The following is an 18,076-nucleotide window of genomic DNA, read 5'->3' as shown; positions in this document are numbered from 1 at the left end:
TGTGTGTAGGACATTAATACCCTTTGCTTTCCCCTGGATGCAATAGCTTTGCCTCTAAAGCCATGTACGCCATACTCTCTCTATATATCTCGTTCACTCTCACACACATACACACACATACACACACACACTTGCACACCACGGGGCTCAACTAAAACATGCACAGCAAGATAAGGGCCGTAGAATGACAAATAAGTATTTATCAACCCCAAACCACGTTTAATCCTTCACATTTCTGTCCCCATCCACCCCTCTTCGTCTCTCTGTTCTGTTCATCCCCCTATCCCCTCCTCTTTTTTTCTGTTCTCCCATCCGCTGTTCTTTTTTTTTCTGTAGTGGGGCCTATCTATGAGAGAGAGAGCGATTAATCTGAGAAAGCTGCTTTTAGTGGTGTGTGTGTGTGTTGCGGGGGGCGTTGATTGGGAAGATCTCACTGGGACATGTGTGTATGTGTGTGTGTGTCTAAAAGGGGGGAGTGTGTACTGTATGTGTGAAGAAGAAGGGATGATAGGGAAAGATTTCAGAGGGAATTTGTGTGAGTGTGTGTGTGTGTGTGTGTGTGTGTGTGTGTGTGTGTGTGTGTGTGTGTGTGTGTGTGTGTGTGTGTGTGTGTGTGTGTGTGTGTGTGTGTGTGTGTGTGTGAGAGAGAGAGAGAGAGAGAGCAAGGGAAAGTTTCATAGGGAGAAAGCTGAACAGTCTGGGGAAAATGAGCAGAGAGGAAGAGGAAAACATCCATGTGGAAATTTATCTGATACACACACACACACACACACACACACACACACACACACACACACACACACAGTCAAATTCCCAGAGAAATCTTTCCAATCATCTCCCTATCTCCAGCGCACACACACACACACACACACACACACACACACAGACAGTATCTCCCCAGCTTTAGATTTGATCCCTAGCCAGGTTCTAAACCAGCAAATCCAGATTATCACGAGTTCAGTTCCCCATTGTAGCTGATATGGAACAGCCACAGAGGACTGATTGTGGGGGTGTGCTTGTGTGTGTTTCCGTGCGTGTATGGGTGGATGTGCTTGTGTGTGTGTTTCTGTGTTTGCTGGAGAAAACATGCCTGTTTTTGCACATATCTGTGTATAACATTCCTAATACTCCACAGGGAGAAGCCTGTACAGGCCTGTTAGAGTGCATCTACCTTTCAGTCATAAAGTTTAACATATTAGTAGTTGTATGTGTTTGTGCAGTATGTTGTGTACTACAGTTATTTACATTTTATACATATCCATCCTGGGTCTCAGTTCCTCCACTCTAGTTTTTTACACAGAGATCGCTGCATCCATCTCCCTTTGTGCTCTCGCTCGCTGCTGTTGTGAATTTTAATTTATTAAAAAAAGGTGGGTTTTTTGTATTGTGATTATGTATTGATGTGTAGTTCGCTGCTGCCTTTGGAGAGATGTGAGTGTAGGCGTCTCCGCGGTATGGAGATGGTCTCTGTAAAATATTAATCACAATATCAAAAGACACAAGGGTTTCACAGATCTGAATAAACAAATCGAGGCTCTGTGTTCCCACAGATAAGACATAAAACAAAAAAACAGAACAAATACTATATGAGCTGTAATTGTTTGGTCCAGACCAAAACCAGGTTCTGCTTTTATTAGATCATGAGGTGCATTGTTTGGGTGTGTCAGTACGGGCAAAAATATAGGTACGAGTTTCTCAGTTTTTCTCCGGGAGACTGAATGCATGTTTTTTTTAGAAAATGTCCAAATCAGTTTCTTTTTCCCCCGTTTCTCAAAATATTTTGTGTGAACAACAATACCTCAGTGCTGTACCCACGAGTTTATGTTTTGCCTTCTCTGCTCGACTTGTTTTGTCTTCTTTTCTTCCTCTTCTTTCGTCAGACTATGTATAAAGCGAGGAGGCCTTGCTGTCTGTGCTGTGGGAGGCGGTTGTGTTTCTGTTCTCCTCTGTTCTATTATTGGGTGGGGGTGCGAGTGGAAAGCACTATGCTCACGTAGCCCATTATTTCTCTCATCATGTGTTCTCACGTTTTCTCTCTGTCTCTCCCTCTCCCTCTCTCCCTCCAGAACCACACACTGAGTCAGCACGCGCAGTGAGACCGAGGCCCGGCAGGATCTCTCGACTCAGCCGGGGCCCCCGACCCGGAGCCGGCAGGGGACTCCCATCTCCACATCACAGCCAATCAAAGTGTCATTTGCTACTCACATGTAAAACTCTAACGATCGCGCCACTGGGCGCGGCTATTAGGAGCAGCGGGGGAAAGGAATATTAATGGGATATGCTATTAAATAAAGAAAGGAAAAAGTGGGTGAGAGAAACGGTAAAAAGCTAGATGAAGGAAAGAGAAGAGTGAGATAAGGTATTGTACGTGCAGTATTTTTTATTGTCCCTGCCGAACCCCCACCCCCCCACCAGCTTCTTCCTCCTCCCCTTCTCCTTTCCTCCCCTCCCAACCATCACTCCCCGGGTCAGGCATTTTATTTTTTTTAACAAATAGAAAAGGAAAAAAAGCAAGAAAACACCCCTTTTGTTTTGGGATTTTTTTAATAGATTGTAGGAAAAAGGCTTCACTTTCTCGTCCCCTCGGTTGCTTACTGTATTTAACTTCATAGGTGCCAATTTCTTTGATTTTTTCTTTCTGCCATATGCGCTTATTTTGTTTTTTCATTTTTGTACCTTTCATTTCTCGCCGTAAGTAGGTACTTGTGCTGTGTTGTGATTGTTTGTCGTAATATTCCTGAGTTTTTTCCCCTCAACTCTCCTTTTTATGATTATTGTTATATATATTTTTCTTTTTTGTAATTACTATCAAAAAAAGTCTCATCAAACAAAATAAAGTGCAGAAAACCATACAGATGTTTCTTTTTTTTTTTTGGATTGGGTTTTCCAGTCTCTATGGGGCCTATAATGGTTATTGTAAAAATGAATATCATCGATTTCAGTGCGTCTGGTCAATGACTGCTTTTTAAATGTGAATTAACCAGATTGCAATAATCTAGTACAGAAAAAAAAGATAAAACAAATAAATAAATGACAAATAAAGAATTCCTGTGTGGTGGTGATTTATTCAAAAGAACTATAAATATGTGAGCTTGCATACAGTGTCGTCAGTCACTAATATGCAAGTGCAATATTCTACAAGTCTGTTGGAAACACTGATGAGGGTGATTGAGAGAAGTGATGGTCAAACTCAAGAATTAACATCCATGAGTTTAGTGCAGATTTTAAATTATTTTAACACATTCCATGCACAAAGGCCGTTCAAAGTGCTTCAGATAATGTATTTAAAACAATAAAAGATATTCTAGCTATGTGTGCTTCCCCACATGGGTGCCAAGACCCTTCAATTGGATCACAAGATGACAACTGGAAAAGGAAAGAAGATAAAACAAATTTCTGTTACGTTTACTTTTTGTGACTTTAATCAAATCTTCTGCAAGTCTTCAGACCTCCAGGAAAAAATATTCAAATGAAACAATCTTCAAATAAAATGTCCACCTTAATGACACCTATCACCAAACCTGAAGGGAGCATTGTTGAATGAGTGGATGAAGGCCTAGGGGACAAAGTAACCCATTTAAAGATAAATGTCATTTAAAAAAAATAATGTGTGTTCTTTCAGTACCAGGTGTTATTTTTTACGATTGTGGCTTTGGTATGAATTGACTCAATCAGTGGAGACAAACGTGACACACAATTGGGCAAAAGTCACACAACGATATATAATCTTGAATTGTTTTATATTATTCTTGTTTTTAAGCACTTCTTAAAATGTCCTTGTAAATATGTGATTGCAAACATTACGTGTGCTTTATCCTAATAAAAATACGTTTAGATTACATTTTTGATTGCAGGATTATGAGACAATACACACACCTTGTCATTAATAGAAAAATGACCGTGTGAGGTAATTTACATTTGTGATCCAAAACAGCATGACGTATCCACTCAGATTTTTTGTGGTCCTGGTAATTCCTTCATGCTGTGTGTGCTGACATATTAGACTTCCTTCTTTGATTTCTAGAAGTCTGAATGAGATCACATAACACACTGCAGCACAGTGGAAGTCTTCAAATCCACTCTGTTCAGTGTAAATGTCACTGCAGTGAGTGGTGTCAGGAAAAACTGTAGTCCAGAAGAAATCAGGGAGATTGATTCGATAACATCACAGTGACAGGTCAATTTCAGATTCCCCTCAATGGTGAGAACATGAAATTGTAAGCTTCAAGACATAAATACTGTAGAGGTGAAACTGTAACATTGTCACCCACACTGTAAAACCAAGGGATTTAGCGAACAGGCACAAAGTTAATATTGAACAATTCACACAGTGCTGTATGAAGAATACTGATAGCATTGCACAGTACTGATTCAACAACATTGGAAAAAATATCTCCCATCTTTATTGCCACAAAGTACAGACTGTCATTATACCCAGGGACCACATTCACAAGGATAACTGTGGCATTGATCACACTTTGCTGCAATCATCTCCGTATGTATCTACTGATAAAAAGACACATAATGCTTGTTTGTGATTTTTCGTGCTCGTGTCCTCGATTTCACTCCAGTCAGTAAGAAGTCAAATAACTTTAAAATGGAATATAATATTTGAATGATAACAGATTTCTATCGTATATAATAATTATTACATTTGAACAAGTATCCCTTTTCAGATTGAAATCTCGTATAAGTCCCAGCAGTGTAAACAGTACAGTGACTGGCTTCCAGTTATTTTGGATATTGAAAGTGTTTAAATATGGAGTTAAGATTTCAGAATTCTCCAAAACAGAGCCTTGACATACCAGCCAGCATCTACCCACTCGCATAATCTGCAGACACAACAAATAATGAGCATCCCATTGAAGATGCATCTCCAGTCACCTGATGAAGGTGAAATGCCGTTGGTATAACACGTGTTCAGATTTGGTATGAATGAGCAACGAGACTCAGGAATACAGACATGCACAGGTCTGGACAACCAAAACAATAATATACAGAGACTAATCTGCACAGAGCTGCAAAATTGAGGAGTATACTTCTCAATGGGATGAGCAGTACTAACAGCCCTGTCACTTATACTGGCTGTGGTTAGAGTCTAGAGCCACAGCTGTTGTGTGAGGCAGTGCCTTGGCCCAACGGTGCTTTGGGCTGCACATTCTCAGAATGCCAATGCTAGCATGTTGACGTTTACAAGATGTAATATTTACCATGTTAACCATTATAGTTTTTTTTCTTCTAAATAGCACTAAAAACAAGGTTCAGCTGATTGGAATTCCCGTATTTTGGCCTTAAGAACTTAGTCAGAAACCAATTGATTTGACAAATTGAAAATTTGACCTGATAGCGGCCTTAAATAAAAGTTGGAGGATCACCAAAGTGATTACCAATCATCCAGATGTCTGTACCATTTTTTTTTTATGGCAATCCAGTCAATGGCTGATGAGACATTTCACTCAAAACCACAAAGGTCGTCCTCATGGTGGCACTAGAGGAGAAGTGAGGCGCTCACCAATTGGAATTTCTCCTCTGGGAAACATTAACACAATTTTGAGCCAATCCATTTAGTAGATGTTGACATCTTTCACAGGATAAGTGGAAACTCTGACCAGCTGTTGGTGCTAATGAAAAGTCAGGGGGTCGTTTCAGTCATTAGGATTTGTTGGCTGAATGGCGAAAACCAAAATCACTCAACAGGGCTTATATATAAAAAAACAAGTTTCACTTTGGTATTTTGTGTTGTTCCAATAATGTCACAGTGGACTCTATGACACCAATCCTCTTTTCCTGCCATTTCGCTTGAGACCTGCTTTTAACATAAATCACACACATGTTGTCGTTTAACATGAGCTCCTCTGGCTGTGTTTTTTTATGACCGACGACTAGACTGACTGACTTGTTTCGATGTATGCAACCTTCTGTTTCAGCAGTATCCATGTGTCTGGGCAGCTGAGTTTTTGCAGCTGCTGAGAGCCTCCCAGACCAGAAGGCTGTAGCTTGTACACTTGCTTGTGTATCATCAGAGCAGTAAAACTTTTCCTCTGTAGGCTCACATACAGCAGGTCTTGCGTATAAATCCACTGGTATCACGGTTTCTCTGCAGCAACTGGAGCTGTTAAACATTCTGCATGACTGAACCTTAAAGCATATGATGTTGAGGGTCAACTAATACATTTGTCCAATTAAATGTATTTGTTTACATTGAATAATTGACTCATATGACATTTAATTTACCAACACAACTGAATATTACATTACAAAGATGTCATAATTATTTTTTTGTTTTACATTTAATTTTAATAAGTTTGACCACCAGTAGCCAATCTGTTTTCAATTGGAAAAAAAAACACCTGCAGCAGGTGTTTTAAGGTGCATTAAAGTGCCCTGATTTTATATTTGAATGTCTCTATTGTGTGAACAGGGGGAGCAGAACAGCTATTTTCAGTGAATACATAATTAAACACCAAACTTAATATTAGGTACCACTCTCACTACTTATCATGACTGCATGACGCAGACGGTCCCTGCCGTCAGCTGACGAAACAGTTGAAGTGCACACATAAACAAAGTTTGTTGAACTCAACACGTGCAGCGAGAGCCGTGATATTAACCAAACTTCATGTTTTTTTAATATGAAACAAATTTGCAAGTTTTTGTTTTTTTCTCCGTTACACACTAACACCGCTGCATGACAGAAGCTACAGCGGTTCAACCTGCGAAATAGGTCCGTGTTTCGGCGCAGCTCCCTCCGTGTGTTTCCGGGTGGTGCGAGGCTGCTCCGGTACATCCCCGCTAGCATCAGTGGGTCCAGCCTCCCTCCTCCATCCACACACAACAACCGCTACTGGAGGTCGGGACACTAATACAAAAAAAAAAAAAAAAAAAAAAAAAAAGTTATTGACTGAGACACACACCTATTATTGATGTCTTGTAGCTGAAAGCCAAGGCAGGGTGCAGCGGGAAGGAGTTATGGCGGCGTCGCTTCTCTCCGAGACCGACATCAGGCACCGGTCCATGGCGGAGGAGGATCCGAACGGGAACGAGCACGGGGCGGCTGCACGCAGCGCGGAGCCTCGCTGGGGACCGCAGCACGCCGGGGCCCGACAGCTAGCACGGCTCTACTCTCCCGGTGAGGACGTGTTTATGGTCGGTTTGTGTCACTGCTGCTGTCACTCTCTTGTGTCGGTACCGGGACTACGGAATGAGACATGGAGGCCTGAAAGCCACAGAGCGACATGATGAGGTTAACAAGGATGATGGTGACGGTGGAGACAATGTGGCTATAAGCTAGCTATTAATGAGATGTAGGCTAATTAACGAGCAGACACCACAGCCTCATTATGGCTGCACATACAGTGGGCTTCACGCTCTCATGGTACCTGCTGTGAAGGATTGCATTAAAGAGTGTGGAGGCCTGTTTGTGTGGAGTCTACAGCTAAAAGCTCCACATTTATCAGTCCAACACTTTACTAAATAGCCTGTTTGTCCTTAATATATTTGGTTATTGACATCTGCTTGACTGTGTCAGCACTGTGTCATAAAACTGAAAGAAATAGAATATTTTAAACACCTGTATCAATTAGTGTTTGCCTTTTGCTCAAGGTGGACCTCCACAGGGAATTGTACCGAAGTCTCTGCAAATGTAAGCATGTCCCTGAAGTATTCATACCTAGAAAAGCCTACTGTACATATGTACAACTCAATGTTCAGAATCAGTTTCTGTCTTTAGACCCACTGAGACCTATCCATACTACAAAGACCCTGAGACCTGGGGGTTAGGGCGAAGGCTATGAACTGCAGCATTAATGTCCTGGCTCTTTCCTGACCTCATTTCTTGTCATCTGTACTGTCAGCTATCTAATGAAGACAAAACAGTCCCAAAAAACATTGATAGCAAGGTTTTTTGTTGTACAAAACCCAGTGCAAGGCTTTTATCAATGTGTGTAAAGATTTTACATAGCTTTCCAGATAACTCAGAACCTTTGCTGTAGGTCTGTTAACACTTTTTAGTGATGTCAACAAACATTTAACTGCAGCAGCAGAGGATATTACATAATTTAGTTGCCCAGTGGTAGTGTGTGTTTGTAGGTAAATACATGAGTTTGGTGTGTGGGTCAAGGCACGTTTGAGGTGTTTTAGTTTCGCTGGCATTGTGACCCTTTTGTTAAAGGGGCACTTTAACAGTAAAAGCTGCTGCATAAGATCCTCAGTGTATCTGGAGGCAGCCCTCCAAAGTGTGAATATTTTTAGGATATTTGCATTGAGGTTCTAATTTACGATGCTTTGAGATGCATTATAGAAATTGTAGTATCCAGTGTTTCGGGAACTGGATGCTTACTGGGAATTAAAAGTCAGGATATCTCATGCTTGGCTGCATACGTTTTGATTATTCTCTGTTGAATTTGTCTCTTCCAAGTCCCCGGACTTTATGGAAGTACTAATACAGGAAGTACAAAAATGACTTGCTCCACTTTGACATGTGGAAAACCGATTGGGCCTTAAAGGACAACCCCAGTCAGGTGCACATGTTTAAAATGCCCCTAGCATTTTCAGTCAAACACCTCAGGTAAAGGTCTTTACTCCTACAGGATTCATTTGTAAGTTTTTCAGATGCAAGTGAAGTTGTTGCCCTCAGCTAGGAGAGACGATTAGTCCCGGGACAAAATCAATGTCTGCAACACAGTTTACAGCAGCAATCCTCAAATCCAGTCCTTGGGGCCGGGAGTGTTGCCGGTTTCCTTTTTTCCCTGCTAGTTTAAATTCACCTGGCGTCCCAGTCCCAATAAGTGTCTGATTAGGCGTCTGGAATGAAACCGACCTGGCAGAATAAAAAACTAAGCAGCAGTCTGGACCCTGGAGACTTATTATCAGGAGCACTGGTGCAGAGGCTACAAATACTTAAATAACATGACAGCGGTTGTTATTGTTTGCAGATTTGCAAGTCACAACAAAGTGTTACGTCTGTGTCATGACCCTGAAGGCCGCATGTAATAGTGTGCATTGTGGCCATTTTACATCACTACCTGCCTATATTTTTTGTCTCTGCCATACTGGCTTTTTTATTCAGCAATTTATCTGTCATCCATAAAACGAGTTTAATGTTTTTCTTTTCTACATAAACCTGCTTAAGGTCTTCAGGATTTGAACCTCATGATCCACACTAACTCCCAGGTCACACTCTGCTACCATTCCACATCACAGCTCAACTCTGGCATTTTTTTGGCTGGCTGTCAATGGGTTTCGATAAAATGTGGGCTCAGAAGAGGGAGAGGGAAAGCAACATTTAGATAAATTGAGCCATTTTAGCGCTGTAGCTCCATTGATTTGAGCGCGGCGATGGGAGACACACTGCGCCTCAGACCTTAGCAGATAAAACCGGCCCTACCAGTTGTGCTTCAAGCTGGACTGTGCCACACTTTGCCCGACCATCTGCCCCACGTCTCACTTCACTGAGCATTTTAATTGCCTCTAGACGGACCACTTTGGCCACTTGTTAGCGCTTCCTAAAATAGAAATGCTGATCAGAGAAAAGAAAAGGTATTCACCGCTATAACCGCTTTATTTTGAGGTTCCCATGAGGTCTCAACATGTGTCACATGGTTTCCATCCAAAGTCCTTAGAGCACTTTGAGTGTGTTCATGCTCACACCACTGAAGCTGGCGGTGCCTCCTTTGACTCACGGAGCCGTAAAGGATCTTCTGATCTAGCTGGTGACTTTAGACTTTTAAAAAAACTATTAAAAACATTTTAATTTAACATCTGTCTGCGTGTAGGTCGTCGCAGAACAAACCCCTCACTTCATTGGAAGCTGGCGAGACAGGTATTCCTATTTTTAGAGTAAAGGAGTCACCGTCCCCATTAATGGATCTACTTTGTTATTCAGCGCTATTACATTAGAGAGACAACCATATCCACTCTGCTATTTGGTCTTTTCTACTGCCAGGCAACGCAAACATTACACATTCATGTAAACAGACAAGCTTTTATACATGCAGGTACACACACACACACACTGTGGATTATTTAGCTTAATTAAAGTTGGATACGAGCTGATGACGGGGAGCGAGTGAGATGTTGGACCAGGACCAACAGTTTTTTTTTGTGTTCATTTATTCATAGATCACAGCAGAAGCTAATGAGCATTAGTAGAAACAGTATAAGAGATCTGAGCATTTTCAACAACAGGCGGTTTAAGTACTGACTCAATGATTTGGAAGCAATTTAAGATCATCCCAAGTTAAAGATGAAATACAGAACTTTAATATTAAACGTCTATAGAACAACACAATTATATCTGCCAAAAGGATTACAAGGGACCATATTGATCCCATAACTATATGTCTTGAAATTAAATTCAAACATAGAGTGATACGCTTAAAAGAAAAATGAAATTCCTATCCGAAATGATCAATTTTAAAAACAATCATTATAAAATAGGAGGGCAGGATAAAGAGCAGTGAAAACGCAGGGTAAACACCCAAAATGAGAAGGATGCTGATGAGGACCCGGGTCGTGTTTGCTCTGCCAGCCTGTTGTTGTTGAGTGCAGTGCTGATTGATGGATAAGAGGATCACACATGCATTAGGGGTCCCGACCCTTTATCCGTTAGCAGACCGACTCTGGGTAAAACATAGCTCAGACCAAGGCTGCGATAGGAGCAGAGTTTCGGACACAACACAGACTCTGCTGCTTAACTCAATACTACACAATAAGACTCAACAGAGAAGAAGTTTATACTTTGTTGTTGAACTTGAAGTTGTAGTGAAGCTTTATATGAGATGCTTTATGTGAGACTGTTCTCCGACTTTCAGAAGGACCTACCGAGCAGGACGATCCACACCAACCACATGTATAAATCCACATGACCTGTTCTTTTACAGTCACGCACCTAACCCTGTAAGAAATTATTCAATTCATAATATATTTTTTGTTTGTATGCTGTGAACTTATGAAGTGTCCCTAGGGTGATAGAACATGAGCAAATTTAAGAGAAAATCACCTGAGCCTGTTTTTTTGAACAATCAATAACGGATAGGAAAATCCTTACCAAGAATACAAATAATAAAAACATGTAAATGTTGCTCAAGCCTGCCGAAACACACACACACATATATATATATATATATATATATATATATATACAGTATATATACAAAATATATTTAGTCAAAATTGTAAGTTCTCCCATTATTAGATAGATAGGCCTGTATTTTCATCATAGGTATACCTAAACTATGAGAGACAAAATGAGAAAAAAATTCCTGAAAATCACATTGTCTGATTTTTAAAGAATATATTTGCAAATTATGGTGGAAAATAAGTATTTGGTCAATAACAAAAGTTCATCTCAATACTTTGTTATATACCCTTTGTTGGCAATGACAGAGGTCAAACGTTTTCTGTAAGTCTTCACAAGCTTTTCACACACTGTTGCTGGTATTTTGGCCCATTCCTCCATGCAGATCTCCTCTAGAGCAGTGATGTTTTGGGGCTGTCGCTGGGCAACACGGACTTTCAACTCCCTCCACAGATTTTCTATGGGGTTGAGATCTGGAGACTGGCTAGGCCACTCCAGGACCTTGAAATGCTTCTTACGAAGCCACTCCTTCGTTGCCCGGGCGGTGTGTTTGGGATCATTGTCATGCTGAAAGACCCAGCCACGTTTCATCTTCAATGCCCTTGCTGATGGAAGGAGGTTTTCACTCAAAATCTCACGATACATGGCCCCATTCATTCTTTCCTTTACACGGATCAGTCGTCCTGGTCCCCTTGCAGAAAAACAGCCCCAAAGCATGATGTTTCCACCCCATGCTTCACAGTAGGTATGGTGTTCTTTGGATGCAACTCGGCATTCTTTCTCCTCCAAACACGACGAGTTGAGTTTTTACCAAAAAGTTCTATTTTGGTTTCATCTGACCATATGACATTCTCCCAATCCTCTTCTGGATCATCCAAATGCTCTCTAGCAAACTTCAGACGGGCCTGGACATGTACTGGCTTAAGCAGGGGGACACGTCTGGCACTGCAGGATTTGAGTCCCTGGCGGCGTAGTGTGTTACTGATGGTAGCCTTTGTTACTTTGGTCCCAGCTCTCTGCAGGTCATTCACTAGGTCCCCCCGTGTGGTTCTGGGATTTTTGTTCACCGTTCTTGTGATCATTTTGGCCCCACGGGGTGAGATCTTGCGTGGAGCCCCAGATCGAGGGAGATTATCAGTGGTCTTGTATGTCTTCCATTTTCTAATAATTGCTCCCACAGTTGATTTCTTCACACCAAGCTGCTTACCTATTGCAGATTCAGTCTTCCCAGCCTGGTGCAGGTCTACAATTTTGTTTCTGGTGTCCTTTGACAGCTCTTTGGTCTTGGCCATAGTGGAGTTTGGAGTGTGACTGTTTGAGGTTGTGGACAGGTGTCTTTTATACTGATAACAAGTTCAAACAGGTGCCATTAATACAGGTAACGAGTGGAGGACAGAGGAGCCTCTTAAAGAAGAAGTTACAGGTCTGTGAGAGCCAGAAATCTTGCTTGTTTGTAGGTGACCAAATACTTATTTTACCGAGGAATTTACCAATTAATTCATTAACAATCCTACAATGTGATTTCCTGGATTCTTTCCCCCATTCTGTCTCTCATAGTTGAAGTGTACCTATGATGAAAATTACAGGCGTCTCTCATCTTTTTAAGTGGGAGAACTTGCACAATTGGTGGCTGACTAAATACTTTTTTGCCCCACTGTATATATAAAAGAAAATTACCCACCTAACCCTTGTGTTATCTATGCAGATAGATTTGGGTTTTTTTGTGTGCCGAGGTTTTCAGATTTCTCCCTGTAAACGTCTGCCGGCTTCTCCAGGCCGACAGTTTTTATTTGGACCACCTTGTACTTTACTACTGTTTGAGAAATGTTTAGGGCATTTAGTGACTCATGATCCCTTTACATTGACAACTTTGCCATGGTGTGTTATTGTAGCCACCTTTGTGTGTGTGTGTGTGTGTGTGTGTGTGTGTGTGTGTGTGTGTGTGTGTGTGTGTGTGTGTGTGTGTGTGTGTGTGTGTGTGTGTGTGTGTGTGTGTGTGTGTGTGTGTGTGGGGGGAATGAAAGGCAGACTTTAAAGTTTTTTTTATTTTATAAATATAATGGGCTTTACTTTGTAGTACCCAGCTGTAAATGCCCTGAAAATGTGTTTTCTCTTACAGCAACTTAGCGATGCTGTCACCCTGTACACAAATATAAAAGTTTTTGTTACTTGGATAAGCACTATGTTAATGTGGTCAATTTACCATCTTTAATCCAATATATCTCCTGATATTTCTTTTTTTTTTGTATACATAGAGCAACATTTATAGAGGACCCCAAACATATCATTATCATAACATTATCCATTTCTGCAGTTTCTCATCATTAATGGCCATTATATATTTGATAAACTCAAAGTGATAATAACTTCCATACATACATATCAGTCAGGCCTTTTTATATATATATATATATATATATATATATATATATATATATTTCAATATTTTTATGTCACTTCTGTTTTGTTTTTTTTCATCATAATTGTAATTCAATGATCCTGAGTTTTCCTGGAGTCCGGCAGAAAGGTTTTCCTCAGCGGCAAAGTGCGACATTTCACTCTGTCCAGGATTCTGACTGAACAAGTTTAATTTCAACTGAATTCATTAAAACGACACAAGGACAGTGTGGACGGTGTTAGGTGAATTTACAAATATGGAAAACGTTTTTTTACCTTGATGTTGACACATTTAGACTCATTATGAAGGCAATGCTGCACAGGAATCATCTGTGGGCTTCAGTGATGGATAAGCATTCCTCAGATGGGGATTAACAACAATTAATTCTAGTTTTTAATTTTGCAGATTTTATTTATTTATCTAGATTTAAAATAATACTTTAATGTAAATGTTTAAATTCTATTGAAAAATTGAAGAACAATAAATAACAGTTTATTGTCAGTGTTTTTTGTCACAAAACAACACGTTCTGTTGATGGACAATGGCAGCTGTCAACTACAAAACAGTCAAATGTCAAATTAGATATACTTTCTCAGTCCTCTGTCTGTTGGTGGTTTTCTAGCTGTAATCATAAAGAATAAGTTTGTGTGTGCTTTTTTTTTGTGTTTTTCACCAGGTAAATCTATAAATGACTTATAAGCTTTCCCTCATTTCAGCCAAAGTGCACAGCAGGCTGCGAGTGGAAGATGTGCTCAGCGACGCTAACAATGCCGCCGAGTCATTTTCACAAAAAACTTAAAAGCAGAAATGTTCCCCACATGCTGACAAGTGTCTGTTGAAGGAAAATAAACAGCGATAATTCAAAATGTCAAAGTGTCCATTTAAGGCAGCGTCACGCTGTTATGTGCTTAGTTGTTTGGGTCCGGTTCAGCGCTGGTAGGAGGTAAATCTAAATAGCAGTTTGGCTTGTTAGAGTTTGGAGAAGTTAGATGAGGCGTTGGCGATGCTTCATAGAGCCAAACATGTGCTCATTACAGCAAAGCTAGGACGGACAAACAGCTGGATACATCTCCCTCTCCCTCTGTTTCTGTGTCTCTCTGACCGGCTCTCTTTTCATCCCCTCATCTCTCCTCGGTCCTCCCATATGTCTGAAGTGTCACGGTCCACTGACTGCCTCTCCTCTTTCCTCTCCTCCCCTCCAATGTTCACATTCTCTCTCCTCTTCCTGTACGTTGCGAGACATCCAAGTCTAGTCTCATGAGCACCATGTATGTTTTGTCGGTCTGTTAGTGTGTGTGTGTGTGTGTGTGTGTGTGTGTGTGTGTGTGTGTGTGTGTGTGTGTGTGTGTGTGTGTGTGTGTGTGTGTGTGTGTGTGTGTGTGTGTGTGTGTGTGTGATCTCGAGGTACCCTGGAGGATCTGCTGTCGGTGTCTGTAAGCGATCTAAAGCGTGATACTGATCTTGAACCTCGCTCAGCTCATCTGGCTCTGACGGCTCATGTGTCAACCTGCTCCCATTAAACACACATGAAGACATCCTGCGGCACAGGAGCTTTTCTGAAAGAGATCTCTTAAGCCGTAGGCATGGGGACGATATGAAAATGTGACAATTATCCTGGTCGAAATAATTGCGATTAACGATATTATCCCGATAATCATGGAAGTATGCTTGAAACATGATTTCCCCACACCAAATACCGTTCTCAAATTTAACACTTTTAAGTTTCTTTTAAGTTTCTTTAGATACGTTCCCGAATATTCAGTCACTTTCCGAAATCGACATGAACTGCTCTTCACATCTCCATAAATTAGATCCACGGCAAAGTACTTATATGAAAAGAAAATAAGTCCTAAGTTACCATATGATCAGTTGTTGATAAGCAATATAACAAAAAAATGCTATTTTTCATACTGAGTCTGTTGCAGTTCTACGGAGAATAGTTTTTACCTTTAGGTACCTACGACATTATCTTTACTTCACCTCAGTTTTGATTGTCCTGGAAAATGAAAAAATAAACGGTAACAAATAAACAGTAACTGTTGGATTATGAGTTTGAAGCTGTCATTGCATTCATGTAAATTTCAGCATACACATTTTTTAAATATTATTTCTGTGTGTAAATATATTTTTAATATTGAAAAATGTCAAAATACAAGCCCTTTTTTTTCTACAAGCTCTCGTGTTTATTTTTTGTTTTTCTGTGACTTCAAATGCAGCTCCTGTGTGTGAATATCTTACACAAGTGAAACTCAAAATACATAAATTCAGATTTTTGTTCTACAACTTCTCACATCGTATTCTGCACGTTCTCACATCCAGTCTACAAGCTCTTGCATTTAGCAATATATTTACCTTTCTATGGGAAACACTGCACTGTGTATCAAGTATCCACTAGTGGAATTTACAGTATGTAACGTCATGCATGGGTCAATGCGTGACGTTAGTTTCCAGTGGTGAAGAAATAGTTGACTTGATCTGCAAAATTGACATTTCCCCTCTCAGATAAATCTGCGTGCTGCAGAGGAGTGACGGATCTCATCCCTGAAATCTGACTGACCTGAATTTATCTGTTGAAGATCAATGCCGCTGTGATCACACTCTCTTCTCACATGTGACAGTTGACACATTCACACACACACACTCACACACTCACACACGCTACCAGACTCCCTTCACTGCTGACCCCAGGGTCATGAAGGTCAGGGGGTCAGGAACCATTCGAGCATGTGTGTCACATGGGCTGCTCTTGGCTTTGACCTCCGTGTGTGTTCATGTGACCTCAGTGTGCGTACGACCAGAGTGGGTCAGAGAGCACTTTAGCACAGTCAGCAGAATCAATGGATTAATCTGCTCCATTCAGTTACTGTCTATTGTAGCCGTGTGTGTGTGTGTGTCTGTGTGTGTATTTTACTGACCTGGTTTGTCTATTATTGAGGACTACAGTAAGAAGAATGATACATAGCATACTTCTTCTCACACTCTCTCTTTCTATGAACAATGTTTCTGTTTCCTCAAGTCTGGACTCTGCAGACACCCAACACTTTGTTAAATATCCAATCAGGTGCTGCTTGGTTGCCTCGATCACACATCGTTATAATTTGACAGTTACTTACCTATCACTCTGCCTTTTTTTGGACAGTTGCTAGTTTGTTTTGCTGCAGTGGACAACAGGAGACCCCAACATATTCAGTTTCAGTTTTCCTGCAAAATTCCTCAAAAGGTACGAGTGATTTGTCTTATTGCAAAGACAGAAGAAATTCCCTTCTTTAATTCTAAAAAAACTTTGAATAAGTTCTCTGATGTGGTTCACCGCTGGATTTCACTTTTCTTCCTTGAAGTTTTGGCTGATGCTGTTTCTGAAGTTGGCACCGTCGTGGCTACTGCTGCTTATAACAGTTTTTCAGTCTTGTTTAATACAGCAGGAAATGTGAAAATGCACAACTTACTAATCCAAAGGATATGTACGGGAAATACACTCCAGGTTGTTGTACTTGTATCTGCATTTTACGGATTTCTCTGAAATCTTGAACATAATTAACCCTAATAGAATAATGAATGTCTTTGCATGCTGCCACCAAACAGTGGAGATAACATGAAGCACTCTTGCTTTCTCACACACACACACACGCGTTTCCTTACTCTGACCCCATTTTGCAGTCCGTCACACACACACACACACACACACACACACACACACACACACACACACACACACACACACACACACACACACACACACACACACACACACAGGTACATGTAAGCTCTCTATTGCTGTCTCTCTTTCCCTCAAGCCGTCTTACCTGCAACGTGTCCACATCTCTTAATTTTCCGTGTCACGTTCTCTCTCTCTCTCTCTCTCTCTTCCCCCTGCAGCTATCCCTCAGACCTCCGCAGGCTGCAGCTAGTTACCTCAGAAAGTCCTCTCTTTCTTCCTGTGGTTAGTTGATTTAGACATCCAGATTCTTGCAAATGTCCAACATATTGGAAATCAAGCTTACTTTATTACTTTGTTTTCAATGGCAGGGTTGTAGATTTTTGGTTTGACAAATAACAGAAGCTCCACGATTCTTAGCTAAACCTCATCGTTGCTGTCTCCAATAGTTACATTTTTTTTTATGTAGAACTGCAAACAAATACCTGCGTTATTCTGTCATGCTGCTTAAACTTAAACCACACCTTCCAGCCAATCAGCATCCTGAATTTGACGTAGTGTATGAATGCCGTAATGTCCTGTCTCCAAAGGGAGTCACTTTTCTTGTCCCAGATGTGGATGCACTTTTATCTTATTCAAATATGAAATTCAACTGTTTCTACAGTAGTAAGTAACTACAGTGGATTAAACAGCAACATGTCTTATTTCTAGCAGCTTGGTTTAATGGAGTGTGTAGGAACATTTGGTTGCAACAAGTCTGAAGGCACAGGATGCTTTGAACAGAGATATTTTGCCTAAATAGATGGATATGATTCAGATTTTTTGCTTGTCCACACAAAGCACGCATACACATAAATGATGTGCGCACGTATTCAGACACAGGCACCAACACACTGTACACACACTTTACACACATACACACACATTGCAGTTATGGCTTTAGGCG

At 40.8% G+C, this 18,076-nt stretch overlaps 2 protein-coding genes across 6 annotated transcripts in view; both read left to right on the top strand.

The window, feature by feature from the left end:
* The window catches only part of znf423 (zinc finger protein 423), a 144,110-nt gene extending 141,084 nt beyond the window's left edge, over window positions 1–3,026 (top strand). For all 5 annotated transcript variants that reach the window (XM_054620293.1, XM_054620292.1, XM_054620291.1 and 2 more), the window contains exon 21: window positions 2,067–3,026. In XM_054620293.1, coding sequence (XP_054476268.1) covers window positions 2,067–2,096 — 30 coding nt within the window. In that variant the 3' untranslated portion in view covers window positions 2,097–3,026. The remainder of the gene's footprint in view (window positions 1–2,066) is intronic.
* A 3,937-nt stretch (window positions 3,027–6,963) lies between these two features.
* The window catches only part of si:ch211-212o1.2 (uncharacterized protein LOC492735 homolog), a 32,428-nt gene continuing 21,315 nt past the window's right edge, over window positions 6,964–18,076 (top strand). Inside the window, exon 1 of the mRNA XM_054620360.1 lies at window positions 6,964–7,129. Within this exon, the coding sequence (XP_054476335.1) occupies window positions 6,970–7,129 (160 nt within the window). The 5' untranslated portion in view covers window positions 6,964–6,969. The remainder of the gene's footprint in view (window positions 7,130–18,076) is intronic.

The sequence above is a fragment of the Anoplopoma fimbria genome, chromosome 19, assembly GCF_027596085.1.
Source record: "Anoplopoma fimbria isolate UVic2021 breed Golden Eagle Sablefish chromosome 19, Afim_UVic_2022, whole genome shotgun sequence".
Classification (NCBI taxonomy): Eukaryota; Metazoa; Chordata; class Actinopteri; order Perciformes; family Anoplopomatidae; genus Anoplopoma; species Anoplopoma fimbria.
The sequence above is the reverse complement of the archived record's forward strand: the minus strand, read 5'-3'. Positions and strand labels throughout refer to the sequence as shown.